Source organism: Taudactylus pleione, unplaced genomic scaffold (assembly GCF_031769625.1).
Source record: "Taudactylus pleione unplaced genomic scaffold, aTauple2 ptg000225l, whole genome shotgun sequence".
NCBI lineage: Eukaryota > Metazoa > Chordata > Amphibia > Anura > Myobatrachidae > Taudactylus > Taudactylus pleione.
Window position 1 is genome coordinate 12,656,388 of NW_028284627.1, and position 22,877 is coordinate 12,679,264.

Genomic DNA, 22,877 nt, shown 5'->3' on the forward strand with positions numbered 1-22,877 from the left:
ATCTGATATATATCAGTGACGTGCAGTGAGGTAAATGGCTGGGGAGGCACTGGCTATTATTATAGCCAGATTTACAGATACATATATGAACCTGAGGGTTCATGTGGACATTATACAAAGGTGCAGCAGTAGATATTGCTGGAAAACAGGATTTTGGTACTTACCGATAAATCCCTTTCTCCGATTCCATAGGAGACACTGGAGAGCATAGACAGTGGGGTATCTTAAGAAGTGTAACTAGCTCTTCCCCCTCTATACCCCCCTACAAGCCTCAGTCTTAGGCCCGTATTCAATTAGTTTCGCATCCGCGATACTTTTTCGCATGCCGGACTTTTCGCCTACATCGCGTATTTTAGCTGCGGAAACTTTTCACGCGCGTCCTGCGATTTGCCATATTCAATTCCAAAACACGTGAAAACGCAATCCGGCGAATGCAAACCAGGCGAAAAGTGCTGTCAGAATTGGGGAAATCAGCCTGACACCCCCTAATAGATGCTGTAACATGGGGACCAATGTACATGCCCCCGAATAGCCCTAATAAAGTTATTTGGGGTACTTAAGGGATGTAATTTTCTTCTAATTAGCGTCTTTGCACATGTGGTGAAGAATAGCATTAAGCCGTTTTTGGGGGGAAAATAAGTACTCCTGTCAAATTTGGGGTACTTGAAAATGGGTGCAAGCATGGTTTAAAGACGCTAAAGTAAATTTTAAAAAACGCACCTGAAGCAACCACTTGCAATAAAAAAACACACCTCATCCATACTTACAGACCCCCCAAAAGTGTATAACGCTAGTTTGTAAGTTTGTACCCCCACTTTGCACTCTTTCGCCCCCATTTACTAAGTACATTTTTGGGGTGTTCGTCTCTTTTTTTTATGCAGTTATCTTTCGGGGGCTGTCCCAAGGGTGCAGAGTGATTTCCAATCCTTTGCATCCCTAAATAGCGATTTTGCACTTTTTTTCGATACCTATTCATAGGCGAATCTTTTTCACCTATTACATTGCGTACGCGAAAAGTGAATGCAACTGAATACAGCAATACTTTTCTGACAGGTGAAAAGTCGCAATCGGCTTTTTTGCGGATCTCGGTTTTTCGCACCTAACTGAATATGGGCCCTTCGTGTGTGCCCAAGGGTAGCTGGGTGTGTATGCACACTCCTCCTCAGGGTTGATGTGCAGAAAAGGTAGACCGGGGAGGCAGTGCCTCACCTGCCATACACTTTTTACTCCAGAGTTTTGACTATAGAAACGATCAGGAAAATACATTTTCTTTACATTCTTCTCACAATCTTTATAGTCAAAACTCTGGAGCATACCTAAGCATGACAGGCTCTGCTTCACCTGACACTGCACATAACATATATATATATATATTTGTCTACAAGATATACAGTGTCGTCGCTTGCATTGGACAAATTTGGATCTTTGATGATCCCAAGTAATGGCCAAGGGCCATTTTCTACCTAACTGTCACATACAACGCCTGCTGAGAACAGTACTATTGTATGCACCCAGAAAGGGACATACTGTAGCTTCATGACAACGCTGATGTAGTTTCAGTGTCACAATTTTGCTTTTTTCAAAGTTGGGAGGAATGTCAGTACTGCAATTTGATTTACAAATAAGGATTTGAGTCCACTATCTCCATCTTTGGGTGCACTCCTACCAGGTGTAGGTTGGGTCCTGCGAGCCATTCTCACTGCAAACTCACACTGCGTATTACATTTGCAATCCAATTCCAAACTCACATTGATTTTTCAGAGGAAATTTGCGTTTTGTGCACACCCCCCTAAGCCATACATGTCTATCCTCTCGGTTTTCACGGGAGGCTCCTGATTTTTCGCAAAACCCCCCGCACTCCTGGAAGGGTAGGTACTTCTCCCGCTTTCTGCCCACTTCCTAATGAAGTGGGCAGAATCAGGAGAACTTTCACGGCGATCGCGGTTCCCTGTGTAGGGGGCGGGACTTAATGCAATTCTGCATGAATTGCATAATTTAGCCCCACCCCTTATGCAAATATGCGGCAATTTGCTGCAAATAGGGCGGGGCATAATGGCACGATACATCAGGCCCCACCCCCCTTCGCGGCCCAATCTTTCTCCTCCCTGGTTTCCCCCGGCAAGGAGATAAAAAATGTAGGCAAGTATGCCCTGAGCAGGGGAAAAGGTAGGGAAAATCTTTATTTAAAAAAAATGCCGGGACACAGTGCAGGACCTCTGCACTGTGGGACGGGTATGTGGAGGTGTTGTATTGATGGGAGAGGGGTTTTTGGAGTTGCAGATGAGAGATAAAAGTGTTGATTATACTTTTTACAAACTTGTTTAAAAACACTGAAACTATACAGACAATTTTCTGTACCCCAAAATTCTTTAATTTGCCGAAAAACACATGCTTGCAATCATTTTTCAACCATTAATAAAAAGTGCAAAAATCAGTAATTTGACACCTTTTAAGAACCTCCAGTACTTTCCTTATGACCACTGTGAGTCTTCTATATGGGCCTGCTGTTTCAGTTGTCACCTTTTGGGGGTCCAGGATTGTTTCCCCACTTTTCCAAGCACTTCTCTCAGTCGTACACCCTCAACCGTGACTACCGGGAATTGCCTTTTCTATTCGGTTCTCGCGTTTCTCTGGCCCTCGCATTTGTGCAATGTTTGTGAGGTTCATGAAACAAACTCGCATTCGCAAACTTGCTTCTAATAGGATGGAGCCCTTTAGAAAACCCACTAGTCTGCCAATACAGATTTCTGTAAAAAATGTACCGTTCATATAGGGGTTTTTTTGTAACGTTGAAATTCCATGTATGTATTATAAAAGAAAATGTCAGAACATCTTTGCCATTATTTGAGCAGCGACCAAAGAAACTTTTTGTACACAGATTTTGATTTGCATGCAGCTCTGTCTGCTGCCACATCTAGCGCATTTGATCAAATTGCCGGTGACATGAAAGTGTCATGTTGTGGGCATGTAGCCAGGGTTCATCTCTGGCTGCCTGAGTTGAAGCCTATTCTGATTGGCGCGTATGCGGAGGAGACGTCTATCTCAGACGAATCACTGGCTCCTAGCATTGGGTAGGTTTAAGTGCTCATACCAATGATGATAGCTGCACTATCGATTGGGAAATACAAGTGGACGGCGTGATGTGTACACATGAAGACGTGTATTATGGCATTAATGTTCCATTAGCAAAATATCCTCATTCCGAAACTGGCCACAAAGGGAGCTGCGTACGACTCAGGATCAGGTGCACTGTACGCACAAAAACATTTGTTCTTTAAGTGATGTTATAAGTTATAACATAAAATATAAATATGAACTAAGTACACATAGCAGTTAACAGTAATAAATATAAAATCTATATTTTCAAAATCTATGCAAGGGATGGAGCTTCTCTATCTTGCATCATTCTTGGAGTTGATTGAACAGAAGTGTAAAGTGTCATAGGTCTGAGTAATCTGCCTGCAGGGACAAATTCTCAGTAAAGATTGATATATTTAAACACATGGCTCTTTTTTTTTGTTTGTTTGTTTTGACGTTGTACCCTACACTATTACAAGTAAGGATACAATGTTAAATTAATATTATTAACTTACAGATACCATTAAACAGAAACAACACAAATGTCCACATTTGCGTATTGACATACATTTGTGTCCTTTTACAGGTTGTTGTGTCAACTACCGTCAATGTGGATGGACATGTGCTGGCTGTGTCTGATAATATGTTTGTTCATAACAACTCGAAGCATGGAAGAAGGGCGCGCAGGTTGGATCCTTCGGATGGTACACCTTCGTATCTGGAACATGGTAAAATATTTTAAATATTGTCCTAAAATAACGTATCTGTGTGACTACTCTTTTCTGGTAGCCTTAAGGTGCGTATCCACTACACGAGAGTGGAACAACTGTACGATTACAACATTATAATCGTTCAATCGTTCATCATCCTGTGCAGTGGATAATGTGCCCACACTGAATGATATGTCATTCATTGCAGGCACCCTCCCTCAAACATGCACAACTTGTCGATATCGGCAGGTTGGCCTGCATATTCAGGCAATGACAAATGCCGACAACGACCAGCTGGAGTGCGCATCGCTGGCGTTGCCGGGATATTCACTGCAAGATTAATCAACGATTGAAAGATAACAATGTTGTAATCGTTCAATCGCTCATTTTTCTCATGTAATGGATACGCGACTTTAGTCAACTATCCAACCGAGGCAGAGCTCGAGTAACCTTATTAACTATACAGCCAGTAACGTGATACTTCTGATGATATTATGTTGGTATGATATTTATTACATTTCTTAACATAAATGGGTGCAGCCAAAGTTGAATAAAATATATTTAGGCCCGTATTCAATTAAAGGCGAAAAAGCAGCTATCGGCAAACAGTTTTCGCCGATGCGCTGTTTTCGCCTGTTTCCGAAGTATCGCCCTAATCAATTCCAGGATGTTTTTGCCTAGGTGCAAACTTCATAGGCAAAAGCAGGCGAAAAAGTTTCTCCACCCAAAGGCAGGGGAAAAGAAGTGCAAAATCCATATTTTGGGGTACAAATGTGGGGACTTTGGACACCCCCCCTAATGACTAATTATGCTGTAAAAAAAAAAAAATAATCTTAATTCACCCCAAAAAAAGACATGTCATTTTTGGGGTGAAAATGTTAAAAGTGTTGGAAAATGGGTCTAAAGTACTGGGACAGGTATTTTGGGTTGATGTATGGATGAGGCAGGTGTTTTTAGGATTGTAGCTGGCTGCAACAGGTATATTAAAAAAAAATTCAATCTGCACTGACAAAAAAAATATACTAGCACCCATTTTAATGTACCACCGATTTTACTACAGCAATTATTTCTCCCCCTCCCCCGTACAAAAAAAATGCTTACCATTATTTTTTCACTCCTATGCAAATATGCATATAACAGTTATATGACCGGCGGCCTTCCCGACACCGGAATGCCAGCTAAGGAGTTATGACAGGTGTCAAGATACCGACACCTGTCATAATACCGATGCCAGAATACAGAACGCCGCGGGCCTGAACACCTGGCGGGGGGAGGTTAGGGTTAGGCCCTAGGGGGGGATGTTAGGGTTAGGCACCCCTAAAGGCGGGTTAGGGGAGGGAGGGGAGGGATAGACTACTTACCTCAGCCTGTCGGGATTTCATTCTCTTGGTCTCTCCTTGTTGGCATTTGAACCGGGGCTAAATAGCCGCCGGTAATACAAACCCATTCCATAACAGCCCTTTGACTCAATGAAAGTACCCTAATTACTTTTATTAGGGTTATTAATACACTTCTATATTGATTCCCTGGGTGAGTTAGGCTTTATTGGGGGTACAGACTGATTTCCTCCAAAAATAACTGACAATGCATTCGACAATATGCGTTTTCGCCTGTTTTACAATTGAATAGGATGAAAAGCGGGTGCACACATTGAGTAAGCAGGCGATAACTTTGCCTCAAAATAAGCGAATGAGACGAAAACATTGCGCTTTTCGACGATCTCGGCTTTTCGTGGCTAGTTGAATCCGCCTTATGAATCAAGAAGAACAGCTCCCCCAGTGGCCAAAATGTGAAACCTAGAATTTTACTAATGAAAAATAAAGCACCACTTACATTTGGAACATACTTTTTATTTTTTATTCAGGAATCTAAATTGTATATATTCCTTTTAAAAATGTTCCATTCTATGGCCCATTACAAGCCATTGAGTAACTAGATGCTACATTCTTGAATTACTTGTGAGATGTACGCTATAGTTGACGTAGTTGACAAGACCTTTAAAATGTCAAACAACTAAAAATCGCAGTTCTCATTTGCACCAAGGGAAGCATCAGTGTCTCATCCTTTTCCCGGTGACTAAAGACTTTAGTCTGAAACAGGGATAGTGCAAGACCCCTCAGAGCAGTCGGCTGCAGCACATTATTATTCAGTGATTGAATATGCTACAAGGGAAAGCAAGGGAACTCGTCACCCTGACAGCATTCCAGGGAGAAGTGACTAAATTACTTTATGTACCATTAGTGCTAGCAGCTACGCTGAACTCTCTCCCAGTGTTTATGCAAATGAAAGTGAGCACACTCAAGAGGTCCTGGCAGGCAAAGAGGAGACTGACAAGATGTTAAATGTTCTTCTTTTTAAATGGCCGGTTCAATTTATTTTGTTCAGCCTTCTCCCCTTGCGGAGTTCTTTATCTATGCATTCAATATTAATATGTTTACATCAGACAAATCTTTTCTTCTGGTGACATTCAAAGGAAAAAAATTACACTCAGGAGACAAGAAAAAAGAATTGTACTTGTCTCTTGTCAAAGTGGTTACACTCATTATAATTTAGATTTTTTTTTTTTCTTTAAAAATGTTACTGTCCTGTACAGTGCTAATTTGTGCAAAGAGTTTAATAATGTCCTTATCAAAGCGGAGTATTTCTGATTGGTTTGTCTGATTGCGACAAGGAAAATAATACTATTTAAGTTGTCAGTAGTGTAATGGTTACTTTGGTTAATCTTCCCAGTGAAGTTGAGTATCATGACTGTTAAACGGCCTATCCATTACACGACTTTGTGAACAATCCGACCAAAACCAGGAGGTTTTGGTCTCATTGATCACAAAGTCGTGTAATGGATAGCCGACAAGGACCAGCGATGCGCGTGCACGCTGGGTCCTTGCCGACCCCGACTATCTACTGAACATGCCCGTCAACCTGACGACGCTCGTCAGGTTCAGCATATTCAGAATAGGGGGTCGGGCTCCTGCACTGAATGACTTTCAGTGAACGCCGTTCAGTGCGGGCACCGCACCTCAGCGACCTGAAGGTCTGAACGCTAGACGTTCAGTCTTTCAGGTCGCCTAGTGGCTAGGTTCCTTTAGGGCGACACAATGTTCAGCTGCGCACATCGCTGAGAATCACAGTATCTCAGCATCGCCAATTTCCCTATATGCCTCTATGGGGTGTAAAGGAAATAAGGTGATGTTGGTGTCCATGACGTAACGGGTTTCCGATCGACTCAATTGCACTTCGACTGGAATTGGATTGCCCCCTTAAACTAGTAAATATTGCCGTCTGATCTCTGCAGGTGTTTTAACAACCAAGGGGTCTATTTATTATTTATCTGGCTACTTCCAGAGAGGGATCCTGAGGATCCCTCTCCCAGTAGATTATGCAATATGTAGCCTATAGGCTACAATGGCTGACGCCATCTCAAGATGACTTTAGATAATAGGGCCAAGCACATTCCGGAGCTTGGTAAATCTCACAATATAGCAGCCCCCATAGAAACCTATATGGGCTGCTGTTGCGATCTGAAGCAGGGAAACCGCAGCAGATACATTCAGGGGATTCCTACATTTTCCTGCAAAATGTGTTTAATAAATATGCCCCCAACAGTTAGATAGATACTGTAGAAGTCACATACAGTAACCAGACCCTCATTGTGATAAATATTGTTATGTGCCCTGCGCTCTATTACCCCCCCCCTAAAGTGTACTTGATATATACACTCAGCTGAGGCAGTGCTTTTGCGAGTGAACCTGAAATTTTTGATGTCTCGGTCGTGTCACCAGTTCCTATAGAATAGATAAGCTGCCTTCTTATGGGTGTATGCCCACAATATGGCTACCTCCAGTGTTTGTAGGTCATAGGTGCCCTTTAAAATCCTCCAGGAAACTAAGAAGAATATCCCCGTTCACTCAGAAGTAACAGTGTGCTGTAACTTTATTTTCTAGTTGGTGATTTTAGCAGATGACATTGTTACTGCTCTCTCAGTGACTGCATTGCAACAGACCTATCCTTGAATAAGCCCTGAGGGCCTCAAAGCCACTGGAAACATAGAATAATGGAAAAATAGAATGGAGAAAAACATTTTTTGGACTCCAGCCTGGAGCCTCTTGGGGTCTGTGTATAAATTGGAATCGCGTCCTGGATCCACCCAGAGACTAAAATGAGACAGTTCCTCCATCAGCTGCATGTGTTTATGTGTGTCTTTGTCACACACACCCTGCGTGTACAAGTGCCCAGAAACGCCAGCAGAATGTATACATACGTGTTTTCGTAAATGTATACCATATGTATTAACTACGAGAGTGGTTTTGTTTCGGGTTTTTTTACCCATCCATCAACCCATACTAGTATTATACCAAATTCTTAGTTTATAGATAAAGGTGATGTGCTAGTACATGTTAATGTTTATCTATGTTAATCCATGTGCATTCTTTTCTTTTTTATTATTAGTATGCTTTTTAAGGACATACATTATACAGGGACATTCAAGGAAGGCATACATAAAACAAGGACATACATAGCAGACAAAATGAATGCATATATTCCCACTATCCTGGAACTTCATGGAGGCTCCCGATTTTAAGCAGGCGAGTCTCCAGGCTCCTGTAAAAATGGACAGCTCTCCCGCAGCCTTCGCTCACCCCCCGGCCGTCCCATGAATTGAACGAAACAACGGGCAATGATGACCCATTCACTAGGAATCACAGCCCCATCCCTAGAGCGGAAAACCCTGAAATTCCACCAAACCATCACAATGGGCGTGGACGCGATTCGCAGAACCTCGCCCCCATCCTGCCCACCTGGACCTTCTCGGAGAGGAACTTGGCTACGTTGGCTAGTATGAATTAATGCATACATGTAAAAGGGTATGGCGGTGGGGCTGTTCATGAGAGAGTATACATTCTAATTGGAAGAGGACTGTAACGAGGAGCGAGTGCGGCTCAAAGTGGAAATTAGGACAGTTGTGAGGCCGCGTTAGTGTGGGTTGTACACTTGGGAGTAGGGTAATCTCTAAACAAGTGATGGGTTTTCAGAGAGTGTTGAAAGATGTGAAGGCTGTAGGAGAGTCTGATTGGGTGTTGTGTGACATTCCGTAAGTGGAATGGGTATGTAATGCCAGCTGTCGGGATGCCCCCTGTCAGAATACCAACAGCAGCATCTTGATCGTTGGTATCCCGAAAGGGGTCGGGTAAGTATACTCACCCTCTCCCCCTATCCCTTCCTTCTTGTAGCCTAACCCTCCCCGCACCCTAACCCTCCCCATTAGTGCCTAGCCCTCCCCCCTTCGTGTCTAAATCTAGCCCTCCCCCCTTAGTGCCTAACCCTAAACCCCCCCCCAGTGGTGCCTAACCCTCCCCCTGCACCTAATCTCCCCCCCAAAACCTAACCCCGCTATGCTCCCTAAACATAACCTGGTCTCATAACTACATCCCTCGTAAGTGGCTAGCGGCATGTGAGTGCTTTTCTGGAGTGAGAGGTGGTTACCAAGGATGAGGAGCTGGACAGAAGTAGCTCTAAGAGGAAGTGTTTTTATATGCGATGAGAGATGTATAAAGAGTTTTTGGTGCTGAGGGCTTTGCAGGTAAGGGTGACTCATTTGTTTTGGATCTGTGGGAGCCAGGGTGCTGATGTAGGGATGTTCAGAGTGGTGCAGCAAATGTAAAGCAGCATGAGAGGAAGATCAGTCAGCTGCAGCATTTCAGATGGGTTGAAGCAACTATAGATGAGTGAGGGGAAGATAGCGGGAGGTTGCAGTAGTCAATGCGGGAGATGATGAGAGACTAAACAAGAGTTTTGGAACTCAGCTATTATACTGTTATATGATGAATTTGTATATATTTTGGATAGCATATTACTTCATTTATTCTCATGTAGATAGACAGTGTTAGGAACAGACATTGGTAGTTTTTGAGTTGTCTGAGCAGATTGGGAATAGCACGGCACATACAGTCTAATAATACCTGGGTGATTGAACTGGACAATTCAAGCAGTTTGGTACTAGGGGCCTGCTGGCTACCACATAGCCGGTGCCCTTAGAAAATTATTGTTGCTGCCTAACTTTGGGGAGTTAATTCTATTAATGTGAATAAATGCACGTCTTCCCTGGCTTCTGAAAGGATCCTTTACTGACAGACTCGTGAATCCTACAGTGTTCTGTCCACCCATGGTATACAGCTACCTATCTTGCCTTTCTGAATGTCGCAGTATATAACATTATAGTGTTGCCGTTATATTACAAAAGGCTGTACAATTGACATGAGCTTAAATGGATGAATGAACTGTTGGTTTATATGTTCAGTAGTATGGCTGTATCATTGCGTCGGCCCCCCGCAGTCTGCGACAAGGGTACCAGATGGATTGGAGAGCGGGTTAATCCTATCACAAGGAATCTTCTATGACCATCTGGATAATCCTGAGCTCAGAATCAATGCCTGTGAAAGACAAGAGAGAGGCCAAGATTAGCACACACACAGCACTTTCCAGGAGCGTTGTTCATTTCCGAGCTGAGACCATGTCTATTTACGTATTAGACAGTCAATATTCTGTGTAGATCCGTGAACTGCAGATTCTCCACACCCATCTTATAGCTAGCAGCTGCTCCACCGCTCACTGGTTCCCTCTGAAAGAGTTAAAAGTCTTACACCATCTCAGAGCCTCAGAGGGATATGTTTTTGGAAAGGGTGAGGGGTGTATCCTCTAACATGGAAAAATATTTCTGTTTCCTAATAATACTCAAAGTGGATTTGTCACCGAGAAGCAATTGTCATGTAATTCAATAGCAAATCAGGCAAGAACGTCTGTAAATTGCATTTGTAGAAATGCTTCTTCAGACAATAACCTAAACTATTCATTAGAAGTGCTTATTTTTCATGACCCAGTAGTAAATGTGTGTGTACACTGAATATTTACATGAATGGGAGCTGCCATGTTGTTTACCTCATCTGAGGTATATGTAAAGATTGACTGTAGACAGAGCTAGTTATGGCCATGAATATATTGGGCTCTATAAGATTTGGATGAATTCATACTTGCCTACCCTCCCGATTTGGTCGGGAGCCTCCCAAAAATCGGGTGCCGCTCCCGACCTCCCGGGATGGCAGGCAAGTCTCCTGGCTGCCGCCGACCCCTCCTGTCCCACCGCAAATCTCCCGGCAGCTAAGGGGGCGGTGCCGCGATTCGCGTCATTTTGGTACCGCCCCCCGCTTCACACTGCCTGTAATATCGGCAGTGTGTAGCGGGGGCGTGGCCAAAATGACACGCTCGCGTGGCTCCGCCCCGCCCGCAAAAACGACTCATCTTGCCGGCCCCGCCCCCTTCTGTTGGCCACGCCCCCCAGTAATGCAGATCTCGCTGCTCCCTCCCGGAAGGGGCAGCCAGATAGTCGACATGTATGGATGAATTTGTGAAGAAGATATGCAGGTTTCCCCTCTTAACAAAGATTCCTAGGACAGTGCACAGCTGGTGTAGTGGTTAGCAATACTGCATTACATCACTAAGTTCATGAGCTCTATTCCTGACCAAGGCACTTTCTGTGTGTAGTTTGTATATTCTTCCCATGTGTGCGTGGGTTTCCTGCCACAATCCAAAAACATACTGGTAGGTTAATTGTCTTTCAACAAAATTAATACTAGTGTTGTGTACATACGATAGGGAAATTAGATAGCAAGATCCACTGGGGGCAGGGACTAATGCGAATGACTGAAATATTCTCTGCATAATATGTGTGTACTATATAAAAAACTGCTAATATATAAAATACAATATATTGCAGAATTGTAATAGACAGAAGGGCCTATTCATCAAGCGATACATGCCCCGGTAACCATGCAGAAATGCTAGTTTCAGCATATTTAAGTTACCGGGACAGCATAGCTTTCAAAGTTTGCTTCCGAAAACAAGCGCCGTCTTCAGACGACGCTTGTTCTCGGATCCCCGCTCCTTCCTATGGGAAGGAATTCCGGGGATGCGAAGAGGGATCCATGCGGATCCCTCCGCCGCCTTCTCTCGAGCTCTCCAGTGGATTTGCGCGTGTGTGACCGGAGGTAGCAGGGACGACGGGGAGCAGGTGAGTAACAAAGCTACAGAAGTATCTGCAATACTAACCATGGGGACAGCTGCTTTTCGGAGCAGCTGTCCCCGCACTGGAGCATTGATGAATTCCTCCGGTGTCAAGTTTCTCCCGCTGCGAGTTGGATACTTGAGTATCCCTCGCAGCGAGTACAAAACTTCATCATCTGAGGCCATACGACATCCCATGATGTATATGCCCCACTCTTTAGGTGTTGTGAAGCTAAAAGTGCTTTGAGACTTGATAGCTGGCAGGTTATGCTGGCATTTGCACTTTGACATCCCGGGGAGACACAAGTTGTCCAATCCTGCTCTGGGGTATTTTTGGTCCATGAGGTGGCTCCTGGGCTGCCTTCTGCCCTATAGAATATCACCTACACCTTCAACTCAATCAGGACACCTCTCTCCTCCAGCTTTGACATTTATCAGGAAGATGGGCTCACACTGCGCCTGTAGCCTTCTTATTAGGGATGGGCAATCAGAGAACCTGTACTGACAGAGCCCAGCAATACAATAAGGCTAAGCTAGCAGCAGAGACAGTGCTCGCAAGATATTTATCGATCCAACTGATATCGCACTTTCTGCATCGATTTAAAAATCGGACAACATCAGAACCTGAAAATTATATTTTTTTAATATATCAATATGCGATGACCATCCCTACTTCTCATACAACTCATAATGTCTGTCAACGAGTGATACCTTTGTCAGTGACATGATATCTTTCACTGATTAGTGCCATGGATGGTAGAGAAGAGGGATTAAAATCAGGATAATGTAGCTTTGGACCTCCTTTAATGTAACAAAGTTACGAGTAGAAGAGAGGAGTGAATTGGGGAGGTGGTTCTAAGTAGCTGAAGAGAAGGCCCTGGGACACTATGGAGTCAAGAGTGGACACCTAGGGGCTGATGAGTGGCATCATGATATATCAGGGATGGAGAGGAGATTTGAGGACATAGATGGAGATAGCTGTCAGAAAAATGCTATTAAAATCTCATGGACCCTAGCCAACATACTGGTTTGGGCGCCCTCCCTAAAAATGGGTTAGATTAATCTGGGCCTCTTAATTCCCATTGGGTCCTAGGTAGGAGCCTAGGGTGACTAATGAATCATCCAGCTATGGGTGGTTGGAGATTCTTACCAATACAGGGTTAACTAAATATCCTGTACAGCCCTAGGAGGCTCCCGAGGACACGTGTGGCCTTTGCAGTCTTCCGCATTGCCAACTTGTGCTCTGGTGACGTCAGAGAGAGTATGACATGGAGAGAGACGGCACAGTCACAGTAATAGCACACACTAGGCAAGAATGGATGTACTTGTCTTACCTTCAGTTTTATATCCTGTATGAATCATTTCCACAATAATGTTTATAGTTTTGTTTCGTTGGTTCCCAAGGCACGATGAGATGGTGTGACTGCTGGGAGGTGTGGGATGATGCTATTAACTGGCTAGGTACCTGGGTGGTCTTCTCTGCAATATTCCAAAGTCAAAGACCATTTGTAATATTGCGATTTTACATTACAGGGGCACCAACATAGAAATCGTGCAGGATTTATGCTTAAACTTTATAGCAAGCATAATTATTATTTTTGTAGTATAGACCATTTAACAAATGTCTAATATTCTTATTGTTTTACACTAAGGATAATTGTACCAATATAGCGCAGCTACAGCTATTTATTGCCATCTACATTCTGAATGCCTTGTCATCTTTGGTTGTGCTGTAAACAATAGCAGTATTATCATTAAGTAGCTGATTATACCCCTTTCAGACATACGACCCGGGAAATTTCCTGCTCAGACCCGGGAATTTCTCCTGTGCAAATTCCCGGGTATTTGGTCGAGACCCCCCTTTCACACTACAGCGGTTACCCGGGAAATTCCCAGGTAGACCCCTTTTAGACAAGAGCAGAGTTTTTTTAGTTTTTAATATTATACCTCTTTTCCACCAAAAACCCAGGTCCGACCTGGGTTTTTGGACATGGTTCCAACCCTGTCAGACCCAGGTCAGACCCATTTACACTGTACCTTTGATCTGGGTTACTCCCAGGTCAGCCCTGTTCACACTGAACTCAGGTCTGCCCTGCTAAACCTGTGAGGTCATAAAAAGTGGGAGGTGAATGCTCGACAACCACCAATCCGCTCATTTTAGGCATGATCCAGGTCAGATAACCTGGGTTGCACCGTTTACACTGCACCATTACCTGGGTCCATCCTGGGTCCAACCCTGGTAGCTACCTGGGTTGGATTGCAGGGTCACTTGACCCAGGTTATTTTTCAGGGACCCTTTTACACTGAGCTGCGACCCGGGTAGACCCAGCAAAAACCCAGGTTTTTGCTCTGGTGTAAAAGGGGTATTACCTGCCTCTCCTCTGCCCTTCCTAGCCTATCCCCTCCGTGGCTGCCGCTGATTATGTCATCATCTTGCAGCAGGCAGCCGACCAATCACTGCAACCATTTTATTTTATTATTAGTATTAAATTATTTAAATCTGCCATGTGGTCCAGCGTGAGTGCGGGCGGCCTGCTGTGGCAGAGATACGCCAGCGGGTGTCCCCAGAATCCGGCTGGGGTTCTCTGTACACAGCTGCCGGCGTGGGAGGTGGTGAGCAGCAGCGCTGAGGACGCTCTGCTCTGCCAACTCAAAGCAGCAGCGCTGAACGTCCTATAGGACGCTCTGCACTGCCAACTCAATGTAAAAGCTGCTTGGTGCAGCCCTGGAGTAGTAAATTCCCGGGTAGCACCATTCAGACATAAGCAGGGTAATTAAATTCCCTGGTCGATTGAAGGGTCGGCTACACGGGAACGTGTTCCCGGGTAGGTACCTTTCAGATGTACACGGCAACCCGGGAATTTGGCTGAGGCAGGCCAAATTCCTGGGATTCTCGGTCTGTCTGAAAGGGGTATTAGTAGCAGCTCAGATTTTGTCTGTGAATAGAGCAAGGTGGGAACTGACAGTACTTCTGGCAGACGGATTTTAGTAACTTTTATAAGACAGTGACCAAAATCCAAACTTTGCAATTAGTGTTCATCTGAGCTGACAGCAGTGTCTGAGCAATCAAGTAACAAAGGAGACATACAAAGGAAACAGACAGGATCTTTATTGTGCTAAAATTAGCCTCTAGCCGTTTAAACAGTTTTAAATCTTCCGCTCAATGTACGATGCATCTCTGGGTATTTTATGAGATGCTATGGTGCCCGAGCACCTGCAGACGTTGCTTCTGCATCTGCAGATGAGCAGGTGTGCAAAGTTCTGCCGCACTTTGTAAACTGAATTAGTCTTTTGCTACTTATTTTTAGAGATGTGCGGGTTCGGTTTTACTCGGTTCTTTTCGCCACATTAGCTCAAGTTCGGATTAGTTCGGCTTTATCTTATTGGCTATCCGACTCTCACATGTTTTGGATAGCCAGTAAGACAAATCCGAACTAATCCGAACTTGCGCTAATGTGACGAAAGCAATAGAGTAAAACCGAACCTGCACATCTCTACTTATTTTAAAAACACGTGTATTGTTTTACTGGTTACCAATGTTATTTGTAGTTATTGCTGTTAGTAACATTCCGCTGTGGATGACAATGTTATCATTTCAGAGTTGTGACATCATCGCTTATGAAGTCAATATGACCAACTTTTTTGTAACACATAAATTATAACCTGGAACAACATCCAAGACAGATGTAGTGACTGAAGAGGAATAAACTGAGATTACAATTTAACAACAATTTACTAAAGAAATGGGTGCCAGTCAAGCTAGGATGCCACTGTGCCTTTTCAGTTGTAAAGCTATTTTCTCCCTGCTTATGAGAGCGACATTATGTTGCCACAGGCAGCCTTGCACAGCAAATATTAATCTTTTGTGAATGGACAATTTTGTATTCCAGTAATGGACAAATTGGGGATTTTCCTTACGTATAATGATCTATTAACTATTTTTCAATTGTAGTTAGTGCCAATACACACACAAAAAAACAAGATTTTGTTACTGTATGTGTGTCCAGCATTTAAATGAACTACAGGCAGAACAGTAAGCTGGGAAGCATTTCCTAATTTATTAATAGAACAAAGGACTAGGGGTAAATTTACTAAAGTGAGAGTTTTTAGAAGTGAGTTTTAAAAGTAATGTTGCCCATAGCAACCAATCACATTCTAGCTATTATCTTCTATAAGGTGCTAGATAAATGTTAAGTAGAATCTGATTGGTTGCTATGGGCTACTTAAAAAAACTCTCACTTTAGTAAATTTACCCCCTAGAGTTTAACAGCACTTTGTGGTATTAATCTCTATAGTACTTACAATGAAATGATGTATTACCATCTTAGATGTACAAAGTGTCACAATTTAGAATTGAATGTGTTTAAAATGGCACAGAGCTGCACAGTAAGCACAGTGGTAAGCATACGCAGACCTGCACAGTGGTCGGTGTATCCAGACTTGCATAGTGTGGAGTGTACACAGAGCTACACAGTAAGCACAGTGGCAAGTGTACAGAGCTGTACAGTAAGCACAGTGGTGAGTATGCAGAGCTGCACAGTAATCACTTTAAAATTAGCTTGAATAACCTTTAGCCAAGATTCAGGGCGGCTTTGTGTCGAATTCTAATCAATCAGATCTGTGTTTTGGTGATTGGCTCAGCTGGATCATACAGGGCCCAATTAATGTAGTTTCCAAAGACCACATACAGGGCCTGACTCTGCACATGCTTCCAGATTGTTACTGCACGGAGACACAGGACGGATTTGAACACAGGGAGTGTGGATTTCAGTGGGCGTTCCTGGGAGATAACAGTGGGGTGGCTAAGCCGATGTAGGTGTGTCGCTGACAGCTGCTGCGTCCAAAGATGCACTGCCGCTCACACAATAAGCTATGTTCAGACAAAGGAATTGCACCTGCTATAGGGCTGGTGCAAGTTTCGCTGTTGCATCTAAAGAGGCACCGAGACAGATTTTCACCGCAGCAAGTGGCCGTCTCAGTCTTCACAAACTCGGCCATGACATTAGCATGAGAGGCTGTGAGAAAGGACACAGTAGCGGCCCCATCTGCATACGACTCAGAATCAGGCCCACAATGTCAGATCATGGGCATCACCCAAATGCATTTGGTGCAAAAATATGGTCTATCCCAGTCACATGCTGATGTATGCAAGCACAGGTGTGTGTCATCGTTTGCCCGGGCATCTGACAAGGCAGTTCACTTTATACTTACTATATTAGATAGAAATAGGCATGTTATATAATATTAATTGGCATTGATTATAGGTTAATATTTGTATTTATTTGCATACCCGATGGTTTACATACAAATCCGATGGTTCTGGGTCTGCGCAGGGCCTGTTGCGCGCATGTGCGGTACAGGTCCTGCGTGATCGCTCGACGCTCACAGTCTTCCCTTGTTACCGATGTATACGCTGGACTGCAAGGTATTACGGCTGTGAGATATCGGTTGTGGGCGTATCTATGCTAGCTTTGCGCTTGCATTCATTATCATATCTTTGCTGCAGGCCTGCGTGAGTAATCGCAGCTGCGATCGCAATAGCGATCCGAATTGAATCAGGCCCTGAATTTGCAACCTGTTTCTTTTTCCTAAAATCAGCAGCATTGCAAGAAAGCCTTTCGTTACGATTTAAATTCCCTTTAAATTTTCTGCCATCCCCACCATGCTGTCTACGTACTCCTGGCACACCAATAAACATTGCCTGTCCCCAGACAAAGTTCACCTCCTATAAATGAAATGTAAACCACTTAATTTGTTAGATTTTTAGCACTTGTCTGTGTTTTCCTAGCAAATCCCCAGGCTCTTGCCCTTTCATGATGTCTAGTACGAGAGCTAACATGCCAGATCAGCTGCATGAGAGACAAAATGACATTTACATGCCTCTCATAAGCAATCATGCTGAAGGGGTCCTTAAACAGGCAGGGCAGGGTAATATTTAATAAACGGCACCAGCCAGCATCCACAGCATTTGCATTTTGCTGCTGCTGCACAGTACGTTTGGGATAAAAGCTTTTATTTGTGAAGTGATCATTATTTTAACAAAGAGAAGCTACTTGATAATTTCCATTTTAACTCTCCAATATGCTATCAGCTATTCAGGACTATTATGCTAAATTGTGGCTGTAATCATGTTATTGTCATAGATTGAAGAGTAGGGTGTTCTCCTCTGATGTTTTAACAAAAAAAAAGCACAATCACATTTATCTTTCTCCTACTAGAGAATTATTTACTACTCTACATTGTGCCTCGGTATGCCCCAATAACACATAATTATCTTTTTTTTGGGGGGTGGTTTGTACAACCCTGAGGAATAGGACGCCACTACACTTAGTCCATGACTGTAAAAGCACATTGTTCTCTAGATAATTAAATATAAAAATCCTAGAAATGCAAGTTATTTGGTGGTAAACGACTATTGGAAACAATCGTTAATCTACAGTATATGTAAAGATTTCAGGAGGTGCAAAGAACTGAAAATGATTTAGGTAACCGTGAAAGGGATGTGTTTCCTACAGTATGTACGGAAGACTTCCTGTCAGTAACCCTGTAAATGGATACTGTACTGCAGACACCTGAAATGGCTGATAAAATAGAACAATAGATTTCACTCTCCTCAGCAAATGGAAATATCATGACTTTATTAGTTTTGTCATGAGGATATTAACATATATAATTATTAACGCTACACAGTGGATAAAGGGTATGCCGAGGTACTGTATTCTATTCCACCTTTAAGTGACCTCTGTGGATGGTCGCTGATGCTGTATACGGCCATTTTTCCAGGGCGCATGACGGCACAGCGACGGAGAGGAAGAGTATTCCTTGCCCTGTTATCAGGTGCTATGCTATGTCTCTATAGAGATCAATGATCTCTGGCCCTGATTCAGAGCCGGACGCTCTGACAAGAGCACTCGCTCTGAATCAGGGCCCTCCTACCTATTATTGGAGCAGCCTCCTGGCCGCTCGCATAGCTGTGGGTGACCACCCACAGCTTATGCGAGCGGCCAAAAAGATGGTCGCGATGGTCAAGACCATCGCGACCATCGGGCTTGCGTCGAGACCCTGCTGTAGGGTCTCACTGCCGCAAGCCCAGGAGTGCTTTTGGCTCTAAGAGCCAAAAGCACTCCCACTGACATCACTAGTGATGTCAGTGGGGCCGGCCCCAGTGGGTAGGCGTTCCCATGGGAACGCCTCCGTTTGGGCAGCAATGCCCCGGCACGCCCACCAAAGGGGACATGCCAAGCCGTCGCTATTCAGGTCTCGCGCATGCGCACGACGGAGCTCCCTCCGTCATGCGCTTGCGCACTAGTGCACAATCGACCCGCTTGCGAGCGATCAGCGCTCGCGAGCGGGTCTGAATCAGGCCCTCTGTGTGAGTATACAGCTTTCCACTGTTCTGCTGTGAAAAATAGAATAGAGGGGAATCTATTATAAGCACAGACCCTCAGTCCAGTCAGACATTAACCAAAGGTTGCCGAGTGGGTGCAAATTTAATGGACAATGTGATGAGGGAATAGACAATACTAGCGAGTAACCCATTTATAAATCGGGCAAATATGCCATTCTATGAGGTAGATTCAATTAGCCGCAGTGCTTACCGCGGGCAGATGGCCTAGACGAGCTTTAATGCCCGAGCATTTCAATTATAGCTCCATTTCCGCCCACGGTAAACCCTCGGCTAACGAGTGTTACCTCATAGATTCTGGGTTAAGAGCCCCATTTACCAACGAGTCTTAATAGCAGCGGCATATTTTGTTAAGTATCGCAGTTATACTAACAAATATGCTGTTGGCATTTAACATTACTTACCTCTCCAGCGGCGTCCCCCTCCTCAGCGGCATCCTCCGTTCTGTTGCTGGCAGCCTATCACTGCTGTGTCATGCTCATGCGTGACTGCCATTGTACACATGCACAAAGCTCTGCCGGCAGTGAGGACTGTATAGGTCTCGCCATCCATTGATGGTGTAAGTGATACAATGACAAGCGGCGGCAATCTTAGTTTACTGCTGTTTATTGAATACTGAAAGGGGGACATAACCCCTTTAGCGTTACACATAATCCGTGAGTGCCGTGAAATTCAGTAGTACCGAGCGTCTTTTCGTGCAACTTTTTCCCTTAAACTCTTATTACAAAGTGGTTCATATAGGACACACAAATGATATCAGCATGCCTATATTCTGTCAGCAACCGTTGTCACATCTCCATGTGAATTGCTACATTACAGTGTCAGTGGGTTTTACTCTGTAATGTAACATTTGGCATGCAGATACAGCCGCAGTCGCACACAGAATATAGGCATGCTGCATATCATTTTAATCAGCATAAGCTGCTTGTGCGTCCAATATCGCATCACTATTTAAAATAAAAAAGTTACACAAAAAGTTGTTCGGCGCTACTCAGTCACGCCACGGCATGGCACAATTAGAAAGACTGCTTAATGCACAAGGAGGCTAGATGTATGTGGACACATCTGTATGGGTTTACACGGAAAGAAATCCCTACTTACCGCAAATTTCTGTTCCCACCTCAGGAGGGTGCGAACACAAAACTGCATTACGTGCAGTCTGCGGGCTAGCCACGTGCTGCAATTGAATAGCCCCGGACAAGACTCACTTCTAATTGTATCTGTCCCTATTGAGTTAGGCTCAGTATTGAAATGGAAACATTCTATAATTTGCAGGGTGCTGCTGGTATATCTAATAACATCTTATATATAAAATCTAAAAATAACAGCTAAAATCTGATAGCAATAATTATATGATAGCTTTAATTTTAACAACTATGGTGGTAATAGTTTTTCAAACTTTACTTTGTTTAATTTCAGTTATTAAAAGATCACTGTACGCAGTCCGCTACACTGAAAACCATTTAAAACTTAACTTTGGCACATGTAATGTTATGTAGCTATCCTTGCTACTTCATTAATTCATTATTATTATAATGTGCTGTATGTACACATTATTGCCCATATTTACAATTACAAATAAATCCAGCTAGACGATGCAATCATAGGTTATACCTTAGTAAAACTATATTGTACCGCGGGAGGGGGAATGTTTATAAGGTGGCAACAGAGAGGACAGCACAGTTTTTCCCACCTCACCTCTATATATCGCGGTGTAAAAATAAAGCTGTGCTTTCCCTGCATTAAATGAATTAATTTGCACTCATTTCATACCAACATGATTGTCCTTGGAGTACACTTTCCCCCTTTACAGTACCTGGATTTGCTCCTAACTCTGAATGAGGCCAAAATATGTTAGTCTGTGTTATCTTGTGATGTGTCATAAGCCTTCTGCATAATAATGACAGTGTACAACTTTCTCCCCATTCTCTGTCTTCTGAAAAGCAGCTACACCATGTATCAAAGCCATTAGTCCGAGTGAGGGATGGACCACGGGCGGTGCCACTGTCATCATCATAGGAGATAATTTCTTTGACGGATTACAGGTCATATTTGGAACCATGTTGGTGTGGAGTGAGGTAGGTATCTCCTAAATCCAACTAGGTAATAATTCATTGTGTAAAATAGTCTGCAGTAACATGAATATTGTCTCAGCCCCTCAAAATGGCTGCCTCCATTGTGCCTCAGGTGTCACTGGTTCACTGGATGCTTTCGTGTGAACATTTCTTCAGCCCACAAATGGCTATCTCCATTATGTGTAGACACTTAGTACACATTGTCAGATGTGACTAAAAATGTATGTATACTTATCAATGTGATACATGTCAGACTATATATAATTTTCATCAATTCTATGACGATTCCTTCCAGCATCAGGCCTGAGGTCTAACATCCCACAGTGATGCCCAAATATAGGGGCAGACTTCTTGGTCTCAACTAGTATCTTAAGTGTATCACATATTTTTTTACTTTAGGGCATAATGGTAAAATTATGGTATGCTTTACACATATTCCCATTGTCATTCACACCTTTGGATACCTAATCCACACGTTGTAAGCTGATCCGCCAACTCCTCACATTCAGACACCTTGGCCCAATACATGTACTTCCCTATAGAACTAGGCGCACTTGTGCTGATGTAGGTGCGTAATATTGCAAAATAGCTTTGACACTGCAGCTTTGCACTTTTGTGGTTCGACAATTACCTCCAGTGTTCCCAGAAGTTTAATTTATTTGTAACTAGCTGCAATACCCGGCTCCACTCGGGTGGAAGTTGGTGATCTGTCTCTCCCTAGGCAGCCGGCTCCCCCCCTCAGTTGGCTGCACTCTGGTGATCTCTGCCACTTGGGCACAAGCTCTCTTATATTGAGCAGAACAGAACAGCAGGTACACCAGCACTTGAGTAATGGGTCTCCTCAAGTGGCAGCTACAGGCTCTGGACTCCTCTCACTGCTCACAGCAAAAGCTCCTCTCAGCATAGGCTGAAAATAATCTAGACTTGCCAAGAGCAGTACAGGGGACCCCTCCCCGCGGAACCCCACCCGCAGCCCACCCACGATGACCCTTAACCTAAAACCTGCCTGGGTTTTACCTACACAATGGTGAAAATCGCATCACAATCGGTTCAGTGGTTTTGGAGTTTATCGCAGTCAGACAAACAAACAAACATTCTTATTTATAAGATGTATAGACGTAATGTATAGGCATTTTAGTTAGTGTATATGTAAGAAAGTTGGCTTTAATCGCTGTTCCCGTCCTGATGAATTCAGGGGCCTCCTTTTGTATTCATAGTGTGAATTTTTAGTCAGAATTCCACTCTGAAACCTCCACCTGACAGGACAATGCTTGGCTCTCTGCGAGACATGTGAAGGCAGCAAGAGAGCAGTTCTGATATAACCGAGAGGCAAAGTGCAAAAATCTTATATTAGAGAGAGCTTTAGAGAATAAAAAGCCTCCTAACAAGGAAACTCCTTGCAATTCCAGGGATTTGAGAACAGTGCCTACCACCATTGTATTCCGACACATTACACGTGTTGGGGTCGTGGCTCTGCTACATTTATTACAAAAAAGACGCAGCTAATGAGATTCCGAGCACTGAGATCCCGACGTTTTAGGGCTAGAAGAGCTG

General features: G+C 43.7%; 1 protein-coding gene across 3 annotated transcripts in view; it reads left to right on the forward strand.

The window, feature by feature from the left end:
* The window catches only part of EBF1 (EBF transcription factor 1), a 363,744-nt gene that overhangs the window by 279,590 nt on the left and 61,277 nt on the right, over positions 1–22,877 (forward strand). For 2 of the 3 annotated variants that reach the window (XM_088478940.1, XM_088478942.1), the window contains exons 8-9: positions 3,665–3,806; positions 21,193–21,326. In XM_088478940.1, coding sequence (XP_088335066.1) covers positions 3,665–3,806; positions 21,193–21,326 — 276 coding nt within the window. The remainder of the gene's footprint in view (positions 1–3,664; positions 3,807–21,192; positions 21,327–22,877) is intronic. The other variant, XM_088478941.1, reaches the window with a different exon arrangement.